The following is a 25,159-nucleotide window of genomic DNA, read 5'->3' as shown; positions in this document are numbered from 1 at the left end:
CACTTTAACAAAAGCACATTCAGCCTCATTTAGAGTGCTGTGGAAATGGTGCAAATTCTGCTCACATTATTAACCTGATTTCCTCTTCTGCTAATTTGATCACTCCGCTTCACTCTATTACACTTAGGTGGATGGACCTTGCAGCTGTTACCTCCTGCATTACCCTTCCTTCTTCGACCTTTGCAGGTAGTAGTCACACCATACAAAGTCTTTCTAAGATCAGCAAGGCCATGTTGATAGACTTTTTAGATAACCACCCAGTCAATCTGAGCTCCAATCTTTTAGCTTCTATAGACTGCTAATGCTAATAATGTGCCCCCCCTATTAAATATGTCAACTCCTGTAGGTCAATCCCGTCAGCCCTCTGGTACATGGAATGTTTGAGAATGAACAAAAGATCTTGTAAAACGTTGAAAAGTCTGTGGTGTAGGGACTACTATTCCACATCCACGATTACCTGCCATGTGGCATTAAAAAATTACAAAAAAGTTCAGGCACTCGCGCCTCCTAGTATATACTCTTTGGAATGAATCAGCTGGTGATTCCTCTAAAGAACTCTTTAAAATATGTAACATATTATCTAACCCTCTTTATGTAAGTTTTTCCATTTTGCCTTCAGTAAACCATGGCAATCTCTCGCGCCCTGGTGTATCTCCGTCCAGTTCCACTTTTGCCTCCAGTGCTACCATTTAGTCCCCACAAATTCTTCAGGATTCCCATAACCAACCTGAGGGCTCTTATTTTGTAGGAATTCTCTCCCCTCAATATAGGTCAGACGTGTGCTCTGATCTTGGCCACAAAATTGAGCTCCTTGCTCCTCTCCCATTTATCATCTTGGATCTGAGTGTTTTGCCCAAGGGTTTGTACCATCTGTTTTGAAACTGCTTATGTCCCTATGCAATGTAAGCAGTTGGCAGTTGTCCCACTTCTTTAAAGATTTTTTTTTTTTTTAAACTACTGCTAACTCTGCAGCATCGATTAACATCCATCTCAATTGCCTTTTTTTTAGCCAAAGAAACTGAGAAAACAGTCTGCACCAAACTGTCTTCTTTTGTCAATAAGAACTTTGCAATTAATCTGGTACAGTCTGGTTTTAGGACCCACCATAGGACAGACCCATCCATGATAAAACTTTATTGCCCATCTTGGAATGACTTGGGATTATAGTGGACGGTCCGTCCTAGCATCTCTGACCTCCAATTGTACTTGACTACTTGTTACAGTATCTCATTCAACTTTAATTTTGTCTGAATGAGGCAGGTACAAGTGCGAATTACTTTCATCCTTTCTTCAGGTGTGTGATCAAGTGGTATCAGTCACCCTCATCAAATGACCTTTAATTCCACCACATGTGGATTTCTACAAGGCTCAGCTCAACCCTTTTCAACATTTATGTGGAACACTTAGCCAAACTTATTAGGTTATTTAAATTGGAATTTATGACCTATGCTGACAACACCTATATTATCTTGAGACTCAACAAAGATGTTCCTATAGCTTGCCCTAATTTCCATAAGTGCATCGTAGCGGCAACTTTATTGATGAATTCCAGAAAGCTCCATTTGGTCACATCACTGGTGGTCACCTTCTTTAGGTGCCTGCATCATCCCCGTAGCTACTGTCTGTAATGGTTCTTTAGGTCGAAGCCTACTAGACAGCAGAGTTGTCTGGTTTTCTAAAGACATCTTGGGGGAAGTTCAGAAAGCTGACTTAGTACTGAATTTCCCCCGTTGCTTACTATTCGCTTTATGGATTGTAACTCGCATTTTCTGACTTTCTATTTGCTTTAGGCTGCCCAGCTTGAGTTTGTCCCTCCTATCGCCCAAACCTTGTTTACTGTATTCTTCCACAAACTTGCTTTCTGTAACCAGGCCTTCAAATCTTGTTCTGATCTTGTTACATTTGCTGTGCTTTTAAAGTCAGTGGTCAAATGTCAATCTCTCTCTTCTTAGGAAGCTTGGTGTACTTTTCTTTCTCTGACTTCAGTGAGAGTATTTGTGACAATCCTGCTGAGTATCCTTGTGAGAAGTTGTAGTGCAAGAGAAATAAAGGTGGTAAAAGATGTCAAACAGCAGGTGCACTGTTTTACACTTATTACTTATCTTATTCACCCTCCTGGACCAATAGTCTTTTGCATTACTAATTGCACTAATACAACGTTAACACAGAATCAGCAGGAATAGAAGAAATGTGCAGTAATCTAATTTATTTATTTTATTAGTTAGCTTTATAAAGACAGCAATTACCCAAAAGGGCATCATGGGGGTAAAATGCCGAAGAACAAGGGCGTAAAGCAGAAGTCTAATAGGAAAAACAACCAGGATTTGAGGATGTTCCCAAAAGTGAGGTGGATAGAAGTGAGGGACATTTCCAGAGGATGAGAGTTCTAAGATTCAGCCGCAACTAAGGAAAAAGCACAGGCCCCCATGCAAACTTTTTAAATCTTTGGAATAAGTCAGAAGCATGGAGGATGTTGAATAGAGGCTGCGAGTTGGAAGACAGCGACTAAATTGCTTCCCTAGAAAACTCCAACGCATGGCTGTGTGTGGATTTAAGGTATATGCACAGACCCTTGAATAACATAAGTGTCCACAGGGAGCCTGTGCAGCTGTTTGAGATGGGAGGACATTGAAACATGACGAGGTAGACCAAGAAGACGTCTTTCTGACCTATTTTGGATACGCTGAAGTCTGTTCAGTAGATACAGTGGAAGGCCTACGTAGAGGGCATCGCAATAATTGAGACATGATCCAATGACACAAATGACAGTAAAACGAGCACTGATGGGTAAGAGAGGGATGGCTTTCAAAAGAATTGTCGATTATTAAAGCCGGTGAAGGTAACCTTTGCCAGTTTGTGCTGAGCAGTCCAGCTTCTTATTGATTTAAAAAAAATATATATATATATTTCCAAAGCCAATAGCCGTCGCCTATGCAAGAGCTATTGGATTTAGCAATGTGTTTCAGCCATTTTGTACACCAGTGTGACTGCTGTTCATCATGGCTAAGTTATTGGCATAGAGTGGGGTGGGGAAGATTGGAGTAGGGCAGAGTGGAATGGGGGTAGACTGGGGTGGATTGGGGTAAATTGGAGTTGGGTAGATTATCGTGGTAGATTGGGGTGGACTGGTGTAGATTGCAGTGGGGTAGATTGGTGGATTATAGTAAAGTTGAGTTGAATGGGGTTGAGGGTAGAATGAGGTAGTTGGGAGTGGGGTAAATTGGAGCACAGTGGATATATTTCAGTGGAGTTTTGAGTGGAGTGGGGTAAATTGGAATGGAGTAGAGTTCAGTGAGGTAGATTGGGTTGGGGTAGACTGGAATGAGGTAGAGTGGGGTGGGGTAGATTGGGTGGCGTGGAGGAAGGTAGACTGGAGTGAAGTGGGTTAGATGGGGTTCATTGGAATGGGGTGTATGGGATGGGTAAGAGTAGGGTAGACTGGTGTAGAGAGTGGTAGATTGTAGTGGAGTGGGGTAGATTGGAGTGCAGTAGATTGGGGTAGATTTTACTGAAGTTAAGTGGGGTGGGTAGATTGGGATACATTGAAGTGGAGTAGACTGGAATGGAGTAGAGTGGGAGTCGGGTAAGTGGAGTGGAGGAACGTAGAGTAAAGTGGTGTGTTGTGTCATGGAGTGGTGTAGATTGTAGTGGTGTGGCAGAGTGGAAAGGCTTGGAGTGGCATAGTGTGGAGTACGCATGGTGGGGTTACGCACAGCTATTACAGGCAACCTATTTGCAATTGAAATGACCATTGCATTTGCACCGTAATACTTTTTTTCTACACACAACAATAGTGTGCAAATGTCATCACCTTGTGTATTAATGTGTTTTGATGGTATTCAAATATTTGTTTCCACCACACTTAAGAATTACAAAACAAATGCTTAATTTGTACTAATTCATAGATATTCGGAAACATCAGAACAGTCTGTATTTCTCGGGTGTTAGTCCAAACTTTCTTACGAGCGACACTTTCATGGTGGGGTAGTGGGTCTGCTCATCCTGCTCTAGGGCCAATAATGCATCCCTACCAGCTGGAGGCATGTATTTGTACAATCCCCCTCCCCAGTACTTCTCTGGCACCCCATGGGCCCTTAAAGAGACCTCATAGGCCGCTAGCCACTTGGCAATATCATCCCCTGCACTATAGCTAGCTACTATGTCTTTTGGCAGATAGGGTTTGGGTTTCCCTGGTGATTTCTTTGTCTTTGCTGCCACCATTAGGAACGGTGTGTGCCCCGACTTGTAGGATCTGGAGATCTATTTCCCTCAGCCTCAACTCGTGAGCCATCCTCTGTCCCTCCTTCTCTTTCTCCAGCTTTGCCAACTCCCATGTGAGCTGTCTTTTCTCCCTCCGGTCAGTTAATTCTACTTCTGATAAGCCACCGCTAGAGACAGTGCTGCCCTTCCTGGAAAGTGTTCTGGGCCCCGCTAACAGGTTCCCCACCTCAGGTTGGTACAACCCAGCCCCCTCGCTAAGAGGCTCTCCATCCCTGTCCTCCTGCTCAGCCTTACTCTCCCGTCATGCCTCCCCCCAAGCCCTCAAGCTGGTCTGGAGTTCAGCCTTCTTGGCACCTGGGGGACAATACACCCCCTCTCGCTGACAAAACTCTCTGAGTTGGGCCACAGTGTAAGTTTCCAAATCTTCCAACACAAACTCCATTTTGCCCACTCAGAATAGAAGACAGGTGTTTACAGAAGCTATGCAGGGGGGTACCTTTTGTAATACCTCCTCCCACCACCAGAGTAAATTTGGAAAAAACAAAACTCAGAATTAGGAAGTCCGCTTTGAGAAAACTCCCGGTGTAGGCCTATGGACTACCCACAGTTATTGTCGAGTGGACGCAAGCACAGCTCTATCCCACCGCTGAACACCAATTATGTAAGAAAACCCCGGGCAACCGGGGTTAGCAGTCACCCGGTGTTTCCCAGCACAAGGGGTAGCTTGGCTCGAGCGGTCGGGGGTCAGGCCGTGTTAAGCGTACGTCACACCCTCACAATAACCATGCGTTCATCCGTTCCAAAAACGACTCTACACCGTAAAAATGTATGAAAATATATCTGTGTTTATCTTGTTTTCTCTTAGTTGCAGGTTAAATAAATAATAACACACTTACAGTACACAAAGCTTCTTCTGTAAAAAGGGTAGGTCAAAGAAATAAGCTCAGATCATAAATAATCAATGAATAACTAGATGTGCATAAAATACATAGGCAAATAAATACTGTGAGGGAATAAATACTGTGAGACAATAAATACTGTGAGACAATAAATACTGTGAGACAATAAATAGGATAAATACAAAGAATACAATACTCTCAATAAATATAAGCCATCAGACCACTTTCAAATCAGGTCACATTTGTGAGGTACTATGGGTTGATTTGGCCCAGTCACAGCTTGTGGTTATGTGGATGGCCTGAGGGTGTCTCACCTAACTTGGATAAGGCTGAGGCTAAAACTGAGGTAGATCAAGGGTAATCTAGGAATCTGGCTCTCCCAAACTACACAACCCCTCACACAGGTCACTGTATCAGTCTCAGTCCACCCCTGGCACTCCCAGGCTGGTCCTAACACCTCTCTAGCCCCTAGGATGGTCTCTCAGGGCTCCACAGGGCCTTAGGCGCCCTCTATTCCACTTACTGCCCTCTTTATGAACTTCCGACTCCGCCGGAGTCGTGTCGACGCCGTGAGGCGGTTCCGGTTCGATGTCGCTAGCCGGCCTCGGCTCGATCTCAGTTCTTGTCGACGCCGTGAGGCGGTTCCGGATCGATGTCGGCAGACGGCCTCGGCTCGATGTCAGTTCCTGTCGACGCCGTGAGGTGGTTCCGGATCGATGTCGGCGGGCGGCCTCGGCTCGATGTCGCTGGGCAGCCTCGATTCGATGTCGGTCTCCGGCGTCACAGGGACACGATCTCCCTACTTCCGGGTGTCTCCGGAGTGCGACCTCCACTCCCGACCTCCGGTGCTCTTCCCTTCAGGTTCCGGCGACTCCGGAGTGCGATCTCCACTCCCGACCTCTGGTACGATTCACCTCGGTCTCCGGCGACTCCGGAGGGCGGACTTCACTCCCCCGTCGACGCCGCACACTCGACCTCAGGTGACTTCCTCCTCGACCTCTGGTGTCTCCACGACCTCCGTCGGCGCCCTCTCTCGACCTCTGGCGGCTCCGGGTACGACGTCTGCTTTCCAGTCAGCGCCGCTTCTTCACCTCCGGCCCCAGGTCTCTAGGCTTCTCGGCGTCGGACTCCAGGAAGATACCAATAGACAGGTCAGGAACTTGCTGTTCTTTACTTTCAAGGCCTGTTCCGGCTGTTCAGGTCCTTGAGTTGGTTCTTCTTGACTTTATCCCACACAGGGCTATAGGCTGGGCTCAGTCAGTAGGGACTAGTATCAAGGGTGGGTTTCTGGACCCCACTCCAGGCACAAGTTTCCACCCCTGCTGCCTCACTCCTTCCTCCTTCAGTGTTGTGCTGCTCTCCCTTCACCAGTCAGGTGCCAACTGCCTACTCCAACTGCCAACTCTGAGCTGGCTTCCCAACATTCTAAACCTGCCTCACACTGTCACAGGGTTCTAAAATGTTCTGGAAGGTACTAGTAGGTTCCAGTGATGTCACAGGTGACAATGGGTGGCCACCATTTTGTGTTTCAGGCCCTCAGACAGAAGTTCCAGGGGTAGGGAAAATGGCTCCCTGACCCTGCATCAACACTAAAAAGTCTGGTGGTTCCCAAAAAGGAAAAATACTAACAGGGTTTGAGGCAAAAGTGGGACAAAATAAATAATGATGAGGCGGGACCACCCAAAGGGCTGACAGGTCTAACAGTATTCAAATATTTGTTTCCACCACACTTAAGAATTACAAAACAAATGCTTAATTTGTACTAATTCATAGATATTCGGAAACATCAGAACAGTTAATTTATTTTGTTGCGTTCTAAAAAAATATTCTACAGTTTTACGGCTAAATCTTAGAACTCTCAACCCCTTGAAATGTAAGTCACTTCTAACCACCTCACTTTTGGTAAAATCCTCAAATCCTGGTTGTTTTTCCTATTAGGCTTCTGCTTTATGCCCTTCAGCATTTTACCCCCAGGATGCCCTCTTGGGTAATTGCTCGCTTTATAAACCTAACTAATAAATATAAATAAATTAGATTGCTGCACATTTCTACTATTCCTGCTGATTATGTGTTAACATTGTATTAGTGCAATTAGTAATGCAAACTACTATTGGTCCCAAAACAGTGCACCTGCTGTTTGACCACCTTTATTTCTCTTGCACTAAAATTTCAGGAATAATGCCACACCTCCCGGTTGACAGCCTTATCATTGCATTCCGGTAGCTCCTATTTGCTATCAAATTCTTAAGGTTTGTGATGATAGGGCTGTAGTTGTATTTGGTTTGTTTAATTTGTATCATAAACTGTGATGAAGGCCATACGTTTGGTCAGTGTTCAGTTATGTGTATTGTAAGTGTGAAGTATTGTGTGGGATGATGGCGGCAGGGATGAATCTTTGAGACGTTAGTGTTTGGGCCTAAAATACTTGTTTGGACTCAATTTACATGGTCAATAGAGCTTTGAAGAAGCCACCTCTTTCTGAAAAATATTGGTCTTTTCATAGGGTTTAGATTTTTGTGTAGCCTGGGCGGGTTCTTGCATCAGAACTTAATCAGCTGTGGTGATCCTTGTGCAAGCCGGGGCTCCAAGCCTAAAACCGCTCGTGGTGCTCAGCTTGAAAAGATTAGCTTCTGAAGACCTACTGGAAGGGAGAATCAGCCAGGGTGAATAAATGTCCAGCCTTGTATATCTCTTAATCCCTTCTTCTCAGTATACATACCCTACCCGCCTTATTTTCTTCTCATTCTCTTTCTAATCCAATAATGTGATCAGTTGATTATTGATCCTGAGGTATTGCCTAGCTGTCACTGTGCTAGCCCTCTTCTAGGAGGATGAGGGGGTTGCAACTGAAAATCCTCCCCACTTTTTCCTGGTATTCCAAACCTTATGGAAGTCTGTGTATCCTCATCAGTATGCGGTCCCTCCAGGGTTGCCTTTCCTGATGTAGAGTGCCAATTGTAAGTAGTTTTCGGGAAGGCTAAAAATAATATGTGGTAACAAGTATGCACTGCATTTGTGGGATTCATAGACCTTGGTTTTGCATCATTCTCCCTTTTGAAAATGAGGTAGGACATCATGATGCTTCCCGCACTCTCTCTGTGTTTTCTGATCTCCTTGATAAAAGCTGCATAAATAATCAGTGGTAATTTACAGGTTCCATCATGATGTTGCTGACTGCAACATCACAAGCTAATGCCAGCTTCAATTATGTTTGTATATGGTATTTATCTTGATATATCTGAATGTGTGCAAGTATACATGTTACTGTCTTCAGCATAACCTGTAGTTTACCAAAGTTGGACATAACGTTGGTCAATTTCAACTTGTCCTTTGGACAGCTTGTAAAGTACGGAAATTGAGACCTGAAGTGTCCTACAGTAACCTTGTGTCTCAATTGTGCTGTCATCTATTCCTGAGTGAGGTAACGGCAGAGAGCCAGGTGTGTTTTCAGTTGTGAAAGACAGAACTGCAAATCCATGATGTCCATCATAGTGATTGGCAAACTGTCTCAGTTCTGCGTCCTTATAAAGACAGTTTTTGTACGTCTTTGTGGCTGTTTCACAAAGCTCCACATTTACACCCAGAATCCGGATTACAAACTGTCATGTATTGTTTTTTGCCAGAAAAATAGAGAAAATTGTAATCTTGCTTTCTTTTGTTTTCCAGGGCAAAGCATATCGTGACCAACAACTAATCCTTCTCAAGGACCATCTAGATCGATATTACAGAAGTAGGAATCGAAAATGGATTGTTTTATTTCCAGAAGGAGGCTTCCTCCGGAAACGAAGAGAAACAAGCCAGAAATTTGCCAAGAAAAATAACTTGCCATTTATAACCCATGTCACCCTGCCACGATTAGGGGCAACGCAAGTCATTTTGAAAACACTTGTAGCCCAACAGGAAAATGGAGCTGCATCTAGTGTGACGGCTAATCATGCAGGTAAGACGCTGACAAAGATGGGGTACTTCACTGCAGTTCTTTCCCTCAAGCCTGAACATGATAACGCAACTGTTACCAGAGAACTGGATTGGTGAGTTGTGCACTTTGCCAGTATTGGTTGGAACTTTCTTTTCCAGTAAATTGACTTTAACATTTGGTCCTGAAATTACTTTTATACACACTGGGATTGTTCTGAACTTTGTGACAGATGGAGCTTGGCACTTCCTCCACACTGCTGCCTCTTTTGCCATATATTTTATCTTTTGTTTTCCATAAGAAAACACTTTAGTCATCCTTAACTGTAAAACTGTTACTTATTCATCAAAGTAAAATTCAAGTACTTGTACACCTCAGGGTACTGCATATCTCATGCCTTTATTGACGATGAAAATGGGTTAAGTGGGTTGTACTGCCACATATTGATTTCAGTGCTCCACAATATGTACAGTGACCTAATAAAGTAATGGGGTGTCTCAGAACCCATTACCATTTGTGGGTACATGATTTGATCATGTGCTGCGTACATTGGTCAGCTGCATGTGTCCGAGCATGTTTATAGGTCGCACCAAAAACAGCATATGCACGGTCTTCGCTAGATATTTTTGTCGCTTACAGTGAGCTTAAGCCCGACCATTGTATACCATTGGTTGTCCCCATTGTTATTCTCATTTGCTTTCCTCTTCTGTGATGGATTTGGTGGGCTTTGCTTATCCTATGTGAAGTTGCCTGTTTCCTGTAGCATGGGCACATTATTGTATTCTTAACTTGCTCAATCTTTTGTGCTATTTTTTCTTTTCAGTTAAGCAGATATATAATCGTGTGTGTTCCACAATCTCTCACGTCTGGTACTCTATCTCCCCCGGGTCCATGTTGCTTTGTCTATGGCCATGTAGCTCTGGATCAGACAGTTGGAGCTTCAGCTCTTCTTTGTTATGAATTGGCTGTAGTCTTTAATGACCAAATGTATACTATTTTCTCAGCCTTTGTAGATCAATCCCCAATGGTGGAGAACCTTTTCAAGGATGTTAGTCTGCAGCCATGGACCTCCTCCAATTGGAGTAGGTTCTCAGAGCGAACTGTTGAGATAGTAAAAGAGATGGTGGGAAAGGTGAAATCAGGCTCATCTTTGGATCCTTACCCGCATTTTATTTATACTCTTTTGGCTCCTATTCTTAGTCCCTATGTAACACTGCTAATAAATAAATCTCTGAAGGACGCGAAATTTCCTGTAGCCTGGAATCAAGGTCTGGTTTTGCTGTTGGTGAAAAAAAAACTGGGGCAGATATTTCCTTATTGTCCCAACTATCACCCTATTTCGATGTTACCATATATGGCGAAGGTTTTTGAAGATTACTCAGCACCCAACTATCTCAGTACTTGGAGAGTAATAATCTATTAGATCCCTCACAGACTGGGTTCAGAGATAAAAAAAACAGCATTGAATCTACCTTATTGGCAATGTTGGACTGCATCAGGTCTTTGGTGGAACAGGATAAACCTGCGGCCCTCATCCTTTTAGTCTTGTCTGCAGCTTTTGACACTGTGTTGCACTTCCTTCTGCTACAGAGGCTGCAAGAAATTGACCTGCCTTCTACTACCATGCAGTGGTTTAGCTAGTTTTTGAGCAATAAATTTCATTCTGTACAACTGCCCCCTTTTTAAGTCTAGCCCTCGGATATTACGTTGTGGGGTTCCTGAACGATCTTTCCTAAGTCCCACTTAGTTTGATATCTACTTGTCACCTCTGTCGGGCATTGTCGAGGCTTGGGGATTTGAGATCCTTACTTATGATGATGATGCTCTGCTGATTATTTCCATCGATGATAAGAGTACTGAGACACAAGGGAACTTAGTATGCTCCCTCTCTGAAGTAACAAGGTGGATGCATACCCACTGTCTAATATTTAATGCAGACAAAATGGAAATTTTGCTTTTTTGTGTGACCCGCGATGTCTCGAATGACTCTTGGTGGCCCTCATTGTTAGACCCTGCACCCAGGCCAAAAATATTGGAGAAGAATTTTGACTTTCTGACTAATGACTCTATCAGGGCAGGACCAGGTAAATGATGTGTGTAGGAGCTGTTTTGGACTCCTATGCACTCAGTGCAGACTGTGTTGATGGACTCTGGTAGAAAGACGAAGGAATATTGTTCGTGCTTTGATTATGAGTAGGTTAGATTATGGGACTGGGTTGTATGTTGATAATGCGAATAATTTTTTTAAGCGCTTTCAATCTATTCAATATGCGGCTGCAAGACTGATTTGTAATAGCCCCAGCATGACCTCAGCTACTGCTTGTCTCAATTTTCTTCACTAGCTTCCAGTCCGTAATAGAGCTACCTTTAAGTTAGTTTGTCATGCGCACAGAGCACTTTATGACAACGGCCCGGTAATTCTACTTGACAGTTGCTTTTTATAAGCCAGCGCATGCTCTCCGTTCCGATAATCAGGCTTTGATATATAGCAGGCGAATTAAGAAATCTAGAATGGGTGGGCGCTCTTTCAGTTTCTTGGCACCCGCCCATTGGAATAATATGCCTTGTAAATTAAGTTAGACTTCGGATTTGTTCATCTTTTGGAGGATTCCACCCTAACGTCTTTTGTGACGGATGGAGCTATGCAAACATGAGGTCTGGCGCCAGGATACCCCTTAGGAAATTATTGTGTGCTTTATAAATACCTTAAAAAATACTAATGTTCTTCTTTGCCCCTGTCTCTGTTGCTCTTTCTCACCCTGTGCTTCTGTGCTCTCTTTGTCTCCATGTTGCTGTCTAAGGTCGACTCCTGAGGCGGAAGCCGGGAGCCTTTTAAAGTTACTGGTATTCCTTTTATTTAATTAGTTTCTAAGTTGCGCCGCTGATCTTTTTTCCCCCAACCAGACCATCACCCAGGGCTCACCTGACTTAATTGTTACTGGCCATCCAGAACCTGCTTCGATCCTATTCCTCACGCGAAGCAGGCAGGAGCGGGCGGACATATTGGGTGGGGGCCCGGGCAGCGCACCAGACATTCCCCCTTCGTGGGGATAAAAGCGGATGATAGCGCGTGCGCGCAGCACCAAAGGTTGACTTCTGAGACGGAAGCCCGGAGCCTTTTAAAGTTACTGGTATTCCTTTTATTTAATTAGTTTCTAAGTTGCGCTGCTGATCTTTTTTTCCCCCAACCAGACCATCACCCAGGGCTCACCTGACTTAATTGTTACTGGCCATCATGAACCTGCTTCGATCCTATTCCTCACGCGAAGCAGGCAGGAGCGGGCGGACCTATTGGGTGGGGGCCCGGGCAGCGCACCAGACGTTCCCCCTTCATGGGGATAAAAGCGGATGATAGCGCGTGCGCACAGGGAGCGCGCGCAGCAGGCGCGCCGGCGGCGCGCCAAAGGCGTGCTAAAGGCAAGCCCGTCTTCGGCCGTCCGGGCCCAGGGGCCAGTTGCCATGCCCAATTCCTCACATATTCACCTGCTACCCTGAAAAAGATGCACACTTTAAATTGGTGCCTTTCACAAGAGGCCTTGCCTCCTCTAGTCGCTCATAACCTCTTCCTCAAACGGAGCAGTTTTCCCGAACTACACACCGCAACTGTTCTTAACCAGAGACCCCGGAATCAGGTCAAACTTAGACTTGCACCTATATCAATTTATTATCTTAATACACCCTCCCTGGTTAAGCATCAGTTGGATATTTTTTTACTCTTGCTTACCGATAAACCTGACGTCCTGCTGTTGACCGAGACATGGCTCACTGCTGACTCTGCCCCAGATATGCTGGCGGCACTACCCCCTGACTATTATATCATCTTTGCCAATCGGTGTTCGGGCAAGTCAGGTGGGGGAGTTGCTGCCATCATTCATACTAATCTCAGGTTCTGCTCTTTGACATGTCTTTCTCTTACAGACACCGAGAACATAGTTCTAAAATTGGAATCAGTTAATGATTCTTTGGTCTGTGTTTTATTATACAGACCACCTAAGCAGATGTCTCAATTTCTGCTATCACTTAGCGAACAGATAGCTAAACTTGTGACTGAGCATGCCAAGCTCCTCCTTGTGGGTGACTTTAATTATTGGTATGGTGACCCTCAGGAAGGGCCACAATCGGCAGAGATGTCAGACTTGCTCAGAAATTTAAACCTCACTCAGCTAGTTTCATCCCCCACACATTTGAAGGGTCGGATTTTGGATCAAATATGGGCAAGTGGCTTGACTATTTCTATCCCTATAGCCACACCCTGCATCTGGTCCGATCACCATTTGCTAAAATTCACACTGACACGATCTCTTACAAAGAAAATCAATGCGACCGAAGGAGGCCTTGCCAGGAGGTGGAATTTTATTAATAAAGATGACTTTCTTAACACATTAGCTGATACAGCTCCACCCCCCGGCTATGATGTTAATACCTCGGAAATGAAGGTGTCCAAATGGTTACTTGATGCGAGTAATAAACACGCCCCATTAAAAAAAGTCAAATTAGCACGCCGGGCGGAAGCACAAAGATGGTTCTCTAATGACCTTAAGGCCCAGAAATTGGCCTTACGCCAATTGGAGAGACAATGGCGTCTGAAGTACTCTTCAGAAAAAAAATTACTATACACTTCTGCTCGGAAAGACTACAAGGAAAGCATTCTTATCACCAAAGCAGCCCATTTTTCTAATCGTATTCTGAAATCTAATAAAAACTCTAAAGAAATATTCTCTATAATTGATGAACTATCCAATCCTGAGCGTATACTTTTGAAGGCCATGCCTTCTCAAGTTCTATGTAATTCGTTAAATGATTACTTTGATAAGATTATTTCAATAAAGGCCAGCAGCCCCACCCATCTCTCCTCACTAGACCCCCCTGTGGTACATTGTAACAACAGGACTCTTAGTTGTTTTCCTACTATTAGTAACAAGATCTTTCAAGACCTATTAGTGGAAATCAAATCGGGCGCTCCATCCGACTGCTGTCCCCCTCACATATTGAAAGACTGCCTCGCAATTCATTCTGGCCCCGCATTTACATTACTGAATGAGTCCATTTCATCTGGCATAGTCCCCCTGGCTTTCAAAAAAGCTGTAGTGGTCCCCCTCTTGAAAAAGCCTGGAGCTGATCCTGTGCTCCTTTCCAATTACCGCCCGATTTTCCTTGCTACCCTTTTTGGCTAAGATTCTAGAGGGCCACGTAGCAAAATGCCTCTCTAATTTTTTAGAGGCATCAAAATACTTGGACCCTCATCAGGCTGGCTTTCGGCCAGCCTATTCCACCGAATCTGTGATTCTGACGGTTGTGGACACCTTGCGGGATAATGGTCTTACTGGATCTTTCCGCAGCCTTTGACACGGTCGACCATATTATATTTGCCGACCGTGTCAGGAGGGCTGGTGTTCAGGGGACTGCGGCTCGTTGGCTTACTTCCTTCCTGCAGGATCATTCTCATGCTGTCCGTCTGGGTCAGTTTCTAGCATCCCCACGTAATACCACCTGTGGGGGTCCCTCAGGGTTCGGCCCTTTCTCCCCATTTATTTAACATCTATATGGCACCTCTGATCCAGTCTCTTAAAGACAGGAATGTACTGGTCCTCAATTACGCTGATGATCTTTAGCTCATCCTCCGGATCGATAGTTCCCACAACTCTATCACTGAATTCCAGGATACCATGCTATATATTCAAAGTTGGATGGATCTTAAACATCTCAAACTAAACCCTGGCAAGACAGAGATAGTTCTCACTGGTGACAGCCATAAGCACTGGGGCCCCCACTACTGGCCCTCAGAGCTTGGCTCTCCTCCCGCCCCGTCAGCCAAAGCTTTAGGAGTATTTCTGGACAGCAATCTTTCCCTGAAAACTCAGGTTGGAGCTGTGGTGTCTACGTGCTTCTTCCAAATGCGCAAAATCAGGAAAATACACCGTTTCCTCACTCATGAAGCCTTGAACCAGGTCATGATTTCTACGGTTTTATCCCATCTGGACTACTCCAATTCTGTATACTTAGGCATGTCACACTACTTGCTTAAGCGCCTACAGATGGTCCAGAACCAGGCAGCACAATTGATTTATCGTCAACCTAAATGGCACACAGCTACCCCTCGGTTGAGGAAACTACATTGGCTCCCAATATCACAGCGTTGTGCCTTCAAAACGGGGTGCCTCATTTTAAATCCCTGCATGGCACCAGTCCTGAGTTCCTTAACAGCATGATACTCAGGCACACTCCCACACGCAATTTAAGGTCTGCTCATCTCTCACTTCTTTCTATCCCGGGTTTCAAACGGGTACGCCAAGGAGGTCGCAGATTTGCCACTCTCGCCCCCAAATTGTGGAATTCTTTTCCGCTTGAAATCCGATCATGCACCGACCTCCTCCAGTTTAGGAAATCTCTGAAAACATGGCTATTTATACAGGGTTAGCTTCTGTCTTTTCTGTCAGCCTTTTGAGCCTTAGCGCCATGAAGCCAATCGGCGTACGTGCGCTCTATAAATTTCTATTAACATTAACATTAACCTTGTGCTAGTCTGTCCCTCCTGTTTTGTTTCTGTCCCTCTTGTTTCCTCCCCGGTCTTTGTGTTGCTCTGAATCGCTGTGTGCTTTTGTGCTCCCCATGTAGCTTTACCTTGCGTGTACCCCTACTGTGTTTTTGTTGCTTGTGCTGCTTTAGTGCTTAGCGTCCCTCCTTTTGCTTTCCCATCAACCAGGGCCGGACTGGCCGTAGCGGGCATCGGGCGTTTCTTCGGGAGATTGGAAGGGTGGCGGATGGTGCTAATGGGGCCCGGATTTGCAGCTGCAATATCAGCCCCCAGTAACAAAAGCAGCAGTGCTTCATACGTGCACCCCCTGCTAGGGGCTGGTCCAACAAAATTGCCAAGGCTGCTTTGGATTCCTAGTCCGGCCCTGCCATCAACCCTGTTACTTAGGGACTGGGCCGTTGTCCTGAACAGCTTGATGGGATTGTCACCTTTACAACCGGCCAATTCCCTGCATGAAGAAAACATGCTCGCTTAGTAGCAATATGCGGCAAACACAATGCTGCAAAGTGACCGTAAGCTGCCATGCGTGTGTTGCATATAATAATTTAACATGAAAACACACACACACATTTATGGATGTATATCATCAGTAAAAATAAGGTGGCTTAGTTACTATTGCACTGACCTAACCTTTTTAAATGAAAGACTATTTTTGAGTTTAATGTAATTCAAATGTAATACTGTGAGAGGACGGCGCATGATCCCTGACCTCTGAAACAGATCTCCAAAATACAGATTGTAAACTGGTGCGTGCCCAAAGCATTCTTTTCTGTGCTGCATCAGGTGTATTTTTACTGTAAAAACGCAAAGTGTGCTAAGTTGAGGAAACTGGAGTCACTCTTTGGCATGTTGGTTACAAAATGCAGTAAAATTCCACATTCCTTCAGCAATTTTCAACTTTTTTATTCAATACTCTGACCACCTCTGGCAACATAGTGTAGGTTTTATTTCGTAATGTTCAAAGAAGGAAAAATCTAATAGTTTGACGAGAAACTGTTAAATGGCAGAGCCATGAAGGATAAATATGTGGCAATAACCTATGAGCTCTGTAGTTTATTATTTTCCTTCCCTTCTCCGTCCACCCTCTACCCCCACTAATTATCAGCTCTTACAGTATTCTAAATTCAATTTTCAATTCAATGAGATTATTCAGTCCTTCTAATCTAAAATGAATGTCTGTGAATTCATCAGTGTTTAAATTACCCGACGGAAAGGAAATATACCTGGAACTAAAGCTGCCAAGGCACATATACGCATGGATGTATGTGTATGCAAGGAGCAGGGTCAAGGGAGACCAAACTGCGTGGTGCTCACAAGTATGCAAGTGACGCACACAGACACGTGTGAGGTTCGTGTACTAGGAACGGCTGCAGGTGCGTGCATCGGAACAGGGGCGCCCATGAATGTCCGGGGAAGGAGGCAACTCGTGAAGAGTAGAAACACATGCTTTTAAGATTATGGTGAGGTCGGAAGACGCGAAAAGATTTGCTTAATCAGTCAAATATAGTCGGGGAATATAAAATATGTCCTTTGGTTTCCCTTTTCCTCTATTGCTCTCAGAGTAACGGCTGCTTTGTATGGGAGGGCAGAGTCCCCATATTAATATTAACTAGATAGTCAATTTTTAAGGCTTGTCATTTTCATTTCTACTTCACAGGTTTTAGGTAAGTAATTTTCATGTAGTATTTATCCTTAAACATTTATTTGCAACAAAGTAAACGCCATAGAAACTGGTTCCCACTATGCCTATTTTGGTCTGCTGTGTAACAAAATGACAGCGCCTTTAGACCTAATTTTCAAAAAAGCATTTAACCATAATCCATTGTCAAACCCCCTAGAATTTAGAGTGGATTTAACATGATTTAATGAGGCACATCTTGCCGCTCAGTTGTAGGCCCTGCAGTTCCACCGTTGTGGTAATAGTCTACACGTGGAGGAACTTTTTTGTCGGACGTTTGCCAAGACCTTGGTTTCTAGGTCCCGCCTAGGCAGCGCGCATGTGCTGCTCTAGGAGATGACCTTTAGAATTTGGTCAGCTTTTTTCAAGCACTCGTGCTTGTGCTGGCATCCACATTGCGGGAGCGAGCAGCAGGGCACGTGTTAATTGAAAACAGATATCCCGCGCGCCGCTGCTCGCTCCCGCAGCCAGCACAAGCATGAGTGCTTGAAAACAGCTGCTGCTTGAACTTTGCCCTTCCTCCTCTTTTCCTAAGGCACGCGCTGTCTGTGACGCAATGAGGCTCGAGAATACATCTGAGGAGGGCAGGGGGCAACATGTGTGAGCGTGGTTGCACGCTCGCGTGAACCCGTAGCTGGTAGGTTTTGACTTTGTGTTTTGTGTCCAAACACTGGTTGCTGCATTTAATTTTTCTAAACGTGCCTCGAGCGTGCAGGCGCGAGTCTGTGAGTGCGCATGCTTAAGCCTATGCATCCACTAACCAGTCCTTGGAGTGACTTCAAATATTTGAATATATTACTGCTTTTACCTTTATTTAAATCCCCGACGACACAGCCCGCTGAAGCTGAGAGAGTTTTTTATGTAAGCTCCTCAGCACCAAAGTTCAAAAACTTTTTTTTCGAATTCTTCCGGCTCCAGTCCAGGCAAACAGGTTCTTTGAACAGAGTGGAGCAGCTGCTCCAAGGGAAGGCTGAGGATGCTGATTTGATCCCGCTCACGACTGCCCACGCTTCACTTAATCTCCCTGAGCCTCACAACCTCTCCCACCCCTCGCAGCTACTTTTCTTTAGCCCTCTGCTTGCTGGCATATAGTGCTGATTTCACTTCTCTTAATCTCCCAGCCGCCCACAACACCTCCCATCCCTCGCAGCTTCTTTGCTTAATGTAGCGCACACAAACCTCAGGTAGCCTGCCGTTCTTTATTTACCAGGTTGCCTCTTCAAATTTGACATTTACATGGATCAAACGTGGCTATTTATAGACTTGTTTTAAGTTTTTAAGTGTCTGTGCCACCCGTGATCTTTTGTTCCATCTTTTACTTCATTAGTTTTCCCTGCAGTTAGCTACAGGCAGTTTTTATTTTTACTTAGTTTAAAAAAGGCTGTTCTCTCTTCAGCCGTTTAATTATTATTCACTGTTTTATGGCAATTTCAACACGGACAGTTAATGGTGACTTACTCATATGGCTTTCAATGTGTTTTTCTTTTTCCATTTTCGTTTACATAGATATGGCCCTTCACCATCTCACGTAAGGAGAGTTGTTTATTTACTTGAAATACCTTTTACATTTTTATGGTACGTGATCACGATGACCGCTTTTACAAGGCAGATATGATCTCATAGCTTCAAAGTTTGTCTATTGCTCGGAGTTCCTTTGCGTGATCGGCGTCAGATCCTTGGCATTTGAAGCAGGAGTATCGAGGGCCAGGATTTGGTTCCTCTGCTGCTGCACTACTCCATCTAGTTTTCGGCATTGTGTACGGCCCTACCTCAAGAAACAGTGTCACACTGAGCCACTTTCCTGCTGAAGCAAACGTGCTGAGAGCAGGGAGACAATCTTAACAAAAGCCATTGATGTTTGATATGATAAAAAGGTAAGCTTTTATTCTTGGCTTCTGTGAGGCGGTATGGCTGTGTGGATTCTGCAGTTACTCTTACCAGAACTTGTTTAGTATTTTGCCTCGTTTTTTCAGGCACATTTCAGAATTTGGATGCATGGAAGTATATTTTTGTGTTTAGCTCTGTTGCACTCAGAAAGAAAATTTCTGTCTCCCCTCCTGCCAAGAGCATGTAAGCGTATGGTATTCTCCTAATAGGAGCTTGCTTGTTATTCCCATGCATGGGACTTAAAGCTTGAGTATATCATCACTGCCATTTGCTTTCAAGGTGCCCCAGCACTGACACAAGTGCACATAACGTGGAAACATCCCACAAGGTTTGTCTTCATGGTAGACATGCGTTGCAGCATTTTTTATGTTATTTCTTTTTTAATACAGTTGTTCAATAATACATAAAATCATAATTATATATAAGGTAACAAAAATGCTTATAACTTTTTTAATGTACTGAACAGCAGACATACTACGTTACACCATAGCTTAAACACACTGGCAAAGGCAATAGCTCTTGCTAAACACTTATAAGGTCCCAAAGGCGTGACCTATTGGCTATGCCAATGCTTGTTAATAAAAGGGATATATTATTTATACTCTCGAACAGGGGCTTTCACTCGGCTCTCTTCATCCATTGGTCTGCAATAGTATAATTTACATTTTGCTGCTGCCTACCCAGCATACAATGATGGGTGTATGCTTAGCCCACTTCAGTTATTGGCTTACCTGACTGTGAGCGACATACAGCTTTTCTTGCACAATGTGCACATTCGCACAAGTAGTCCCTTCATTGCCAGGGACTACTGATGCCGTGTGCGCTTTCACCTTTAAAAAAAAAAAAAGTATATATTTTGATTTTAGAGCATGCTTGTTTCCATACAGTGCGTGTCTTCAAATAAAAAAAATACTAGCAAAAAAAATCTAATCCATTAAAATGCGTTCCAAATAAGAAATTGCAAATCGATATTTGCTGCACTTTACGTTTTCCTATTTGGAATATTAGTATGAGACTTTTAATCTCATATCGTGTACAAGGTCTAACTCCCATAGCTCATTATTTAAGAACGTTTAGAAGAGATGTGATTCAGCTATATTTACTGCATTTGCTTGATCTGGAATCCAGAAAGTCTTATTTGGAATTTCTGTCTTTGTGTTATGCTTTTGTTATTTCTTCATTTTGCTTTTCCTTTCCCTGCTTCTTTATCCCGCTGGCCCATATGTCAATTTTGACACCATACATTGACGTGAATTGTTTCTGATATGAAGGATCAGAGAATTATGATGAATAGTTCTTTAACTCTTTATCCTTTGTGATTTTATTGAGAAAATTACATTTGTTTCAAATATTTTACAAAACAAATTGAGGCAGAGATTGTGTGGCTATCCCATACTGCTCAGTTTTTTTCTGATAAATATTGGGAATGTTTTATGAATTAAGTGACGATAATGATAAACTTGCTGTTCGCAACATGTGTGCTGTAGATACACATGCATATCATTCTCCTGCCATCTATTGTTGGGCTCAGACGTTTTCAATTTGTTTTTCTTCGGAGAAGTCTTCAGAGTCAGGAGATGTGGTGCTATTCCTTCTCTCTGTGTATATGGCACATGTTCACCAACTGCATCTTAGCATGTTTTGCTGCACCATCTGGTTTGGATGTGCACTGAGTGGGCTCAGAGGTAACTGTGTTTTCTCACATTATTCATCAGACTTCTTCGGCGTTCTTTCACTGCCCTTCTGCATCGGGTTCCTTGAAGCTTGGGTGCCGTCTCTGCTCTGATACACATACTCTTCTTGTCACAGCAATGCGTCAAAGGTCTAACCCTCCTCTGCGATCCAGCTCTATTCCCAAATTGCCGTTGCCTGAGAATGCTCAATGAGTAATGGAACTCATACCATTCCAGAATTGCTCTCACTGCCACGCCAAATATTTGTGGGCGAACTGCCACAAAATGTCCGATCTCTGCATATCCCCTGACCACAACAATGCCACTTACCTGTAGTACCTCGCCTCCCTGTTGAAAGAAAACACTTCAGTCCCAAAGAAAATTCCACAGGGCACACAATAACAATGCAGTGATTCTGAACATTTCTATATTTTTCAAAGTTTTATTTATTACCTCGGATATTGACATACATGGAAGATAAAGAAAATTACTCAACCATAAAAGCAGTAAAATCTGGCCTTCAGAGTTGATACAATCTCAAGACATATTCGATCTTGTTGAGGCAAAATGTAGTGAGAAGAAATGGTTTGGGGTTAATGCATGCGAACAAGGTGGATGTATAGTGGGAACATCAGTTTGGGGTATTGGAAAGGTAGGAGTCAGAAGTCGAGGACATGTCGTCCAGTTGGGAACATTAGAGGATGGATGGCCATTCTGGACACCTTCACGGAAGAAGATCCTCTTGGCATGGCAGAACAGGAGGAAGACACACAATCTGGCTCCCACTAGCACATTTGTCACCCAGCTCGGAACCTCTGTTGTTGATCAAATCTGATGATTAGTGGGAGGATGTTGAGCTGGCATATGAGCGCCCTGTATTGCACCCAAAAGCAGGGTGGCATGCCTCTTAGCTCTCCTATATAGCACACAGGATCTGGCTCTGGGCACTTTGCTACAAAATTCTCATCATGGGAGAGCATTATACAGGGGTAGATAGTGACTTTGTGAACCTGAGCAAGAGGACACATCAACAAATCCACAAGTGGGAACTCTACTCAGGTCCTTCACACATACTTCCAGTGCCGGGGCAAACCGCGGATAGTCCTGTTTGCTACTCTAGAAAATGCAAACTACCCAAGCTTCGCCACCTGGTATTCGCATCCGCAGTCCATGGGCGGTGCTCTGTGGATGAACTGCTCAGGGATATTTGCCTACACTTTTCTGCCTCTCTCACTGCTTCCTTTTGTGTTGTGGAAGCTCAGACAAACATCACCAACTCTCATTCTAGTAGTGGTATCCTGGGCCAAGCAGCATTTGTACTCCCTGTTCTGTGTTTGTCACTCAGCCTCCATGAGTGGCTTCCCATCAGGCCGGACCTTCTCACACAGAGGCACGATCAGGTCATGCACCCGGACCCCGAGCAGTCCAATGTTCAGATTTAGCATCTGAGGTTCTAGAGTACCTTCACCATCAGGAAGAGTGTATGTACATCTTGAAAAAAGTCCCAACTGACCACACCACAGGTCTTTTATGGAGCAAAATTGAAGAGGTTTGTACACTACTAAATTTCAAAAAGCTTGGATCCTTTAAAATCCATGGCTTAGGAGATTGTTCCTTACCCTTTGCACTTGGAAAAGTAGGGCTGCATATACCTCTTTTCAGCTACACTTATTTGGCCACAGTTGTGACTTACAGTCCCAACATACCATACGTCTCTATTCAGGGTATCTGTTGTCAAGGTCTTTCTGGCGGGCCTCAGAAGGTCATACTGCCTTAGGGCACCTCCCACTCCTGTTTAGCACCTCAACAGAGTACTCTCTAGACCCATGAGTCTACTCTTTCGACCTGTGCATTCGTCCTCTACTGTTTCTCTCCTGGAAGGTGGCCTTCCTTGTAGCTATCGCTTCACTGAGGCGCATCAGCGAGCAGCAAGCACTCACGCCTCAGGAGCCCCTCATCGAGGCCCACATGGACAGGATCGTTCTTAGAACTAACCCCAAGTTTCTCCCTGAGGTGTTATCCCACTTGCACCTTAACCAACTCATGAAGCTCCCTGTCTTCTTCAAGCTGCCTGATTCCTTTGCAGAGAGAGCACTGTACACATTAGATGTGAAAAGGTCCCTCACTCTTCAACAGGACCACGTCATTCCGTAAGTCAGACCAGCTCTTTGTCTCATTTGGAAGCCTCACAAGCGTCATCATATTTCCAAGGCTGACATAACCAGATGACTTGTCAAATGCATTCAGACAGGTTACCATAAGGCAGAGTTAGTTCTACATGCCCCTCAGGGTGCACTTAAAATGGTGGTTACTATGGTCTTCCTAGGAAACATCCATCTAGCTAATTTCTGTAAAGCAGCCACCTGCTGAACGCCACACACCTTTACCAGGCATTATTGTTTGTTCATCTTGGCCAGTCAACAGGTTTTAGTTGGCCAAACTGTTTGAAGAACATTATTCCTGACAACTACATCAGCTAAGCGCTAGCTGCTGCTGCCTGGAGGGTACTGCACTACAGTCTCTGCTAAGCACGTGTATCTACAGCCTCATGTTGCAATCAGAAAATACTACTTAACCCTGTATGCATCTATTCGTAGTGTGTAGTGCCGTAGATGCACATGCGCCCACCCTTTTCAGATGTGTGACTTTTGCAGATCATATTCCAATCATCACCTTTTTATTGTACATTGCACTGTTGAACCATACCTTTCATATACACTCCATTCATCCTCTCATCTGTGCCAAAAACAATCTAAGGGGGTGCAAATGCCCATGTGTGGTATATACTGAGGAGTCACACCATATCTCATGACTCAAAAGACTTCATGCTGAAAAACATTGTTTGAGCCCAGCACTAGCAGGGAGTATGCTAAGCATGTGAATCTACAGCACTACTTGCTACGAAAAGATGCTTACAGTATAGGTCCCGTGCTCACTGTGCCACTGGATTCAAGCTAGCCTGGCTGATGAAGAGTAATACCCGGAAACCGGTCCCAGGATGCTTGTTTCCGGTCCAGGAAGGACTTGGCTTGGCAGTTCAGTCTGGACTGTTCCCATGATGCACAGGGTCAAGACTGATTTGCATATGGCTGGGTCTAAACTGGGGTGGCATGGTGAGCAAAAGAACAATGGATTTAATCCAGATCTCTTGACTAGGGGTGAATGTATGATTTATTCACCATTCTGTCCATCATTTGTTTGTGTAGCACTTTTCACCCTAAGTGGGATGGGTATGCCCAGACGTGGGTCCCTTGCTCACTGTACCACTGGATTCAAGCTAGCTTGGCTGATGAAGGGAAATACCCAGAAACCGCTCCCAGGATGCTTGTTTCCGGTCCAGGGAGGACCTGGCTTGGCAGTTCGGTCTGGACTGTTCCCATGAGGCACAGGGTCAAGACTGGTTTTCATATGGCTGGGTCTAAACTGGGGTGGCATGGTGAGCAAAAGAACGATGGATTTAACCCATATCTCTTGACTGGTGGTGGTGAAAATATGGTTTATTCAGCATTCCGTCCATCATTTGTTTGTGTAGTACGGTATAGGTGGCATTTTTCTTTTATTATCTGGTGCCTCTCAGGAAATGGTATCTACATGTTGTAATCATTTAAAGCATTATAACATAACTTTAAATGATAAATATTTATCAAGAAGGTGAAATATGTTCATTGATGTAATGAGAACATGTTTTACTGTTGCATTGAATGATATCGTAAAGTTAAAAAAAAAAAGCTATACATACTTTGGAATGGAAAAAAAGAAAAACTTGTAAGTTTCTAGGGCTCTGTAAGGCAGCTTCTAACATAGTTTTGCCATTCCATCTTATCATATTGTCACTTCCTTCATTTGTTTAAGCAATCTGTCATGCAAAATGGCACTGGTCTTTCCCTTATCCAGGACTATTTTGTAGTGTCCTCTTTCCACACAATGTATCCTATAGAACACTTTTTTTGTCACTTATTCAAAGATGATGTGGCATTTCTTAATAGAGCCCCTAAACCCTCCTCGCACACATACCTACAAAGGGCTTCTAATTTGATCCTCATGGTTTTGGCTTCTCAAAATAACTCCTATTCTCCCCTTCTACCACTTCTAATTTACCCAAAGTTGAAATGCTTAGTCACATACAATGTTTTTACAGCATGCATAGTAAAGATTGGAACCAAATCATTTTGTCCAATGCCACTCTCCCTATTGGAGATAATTTAATATTGCCGTTTTGTTGTGCAATGGTTTTAAGTAATCATACAAATAAAGTTTACTTACTTACTATTAGAGATAAGGTTAGCCACTTTTAGCATCCTTGATCAAACATTTAAATGCACGGTCACAACTGCTTTTCAGGAGACTTCT

The 25,159-nt window shown here is 44.1% G+C and overlaps 1 protein-coding gene across 1 annotated transcript in view; it reads left to right on the top strand.

Moving 5' to 3' along the window:
- LPGAT1 (lysophosphatidylglycerol acyltransferase 1) overlaps nt 1-25,159 on the top strand; it is a 601,684-nt gene that overhangs the window by 366,117 nt on the left and 210,408 nt on the right. The window contains exon 5 of the mRNA XM_085612858.1: nt 8,787-9,060. Within this exon, the coding sequence (XP_085468984.1) occupies nt 8,787-9,060 (274 nt within the window). The remainder of the gene's footprint in view (nt 1-8,786; nt 9,061-25,159) is intronic.

The sequence above is a fragment of the Triturus cristatus genome, chromosome 6 (genome assembly GCF_964204655.1).
Source record: "Triturus cristatus chromosome 6, aTriCri1.1, whole genome shotgun sequence".
NCBI lineage: Eukaryota > Metazoa > Chordata > Amphibia > Caudata > Salamandridae > Triturus > Triturus cristatus.
The sequence above is the reverse complement of the archived record's forward strand: the minus strand, read 5'-3'. Positions and strand labels throughout refer to the sequence as shown.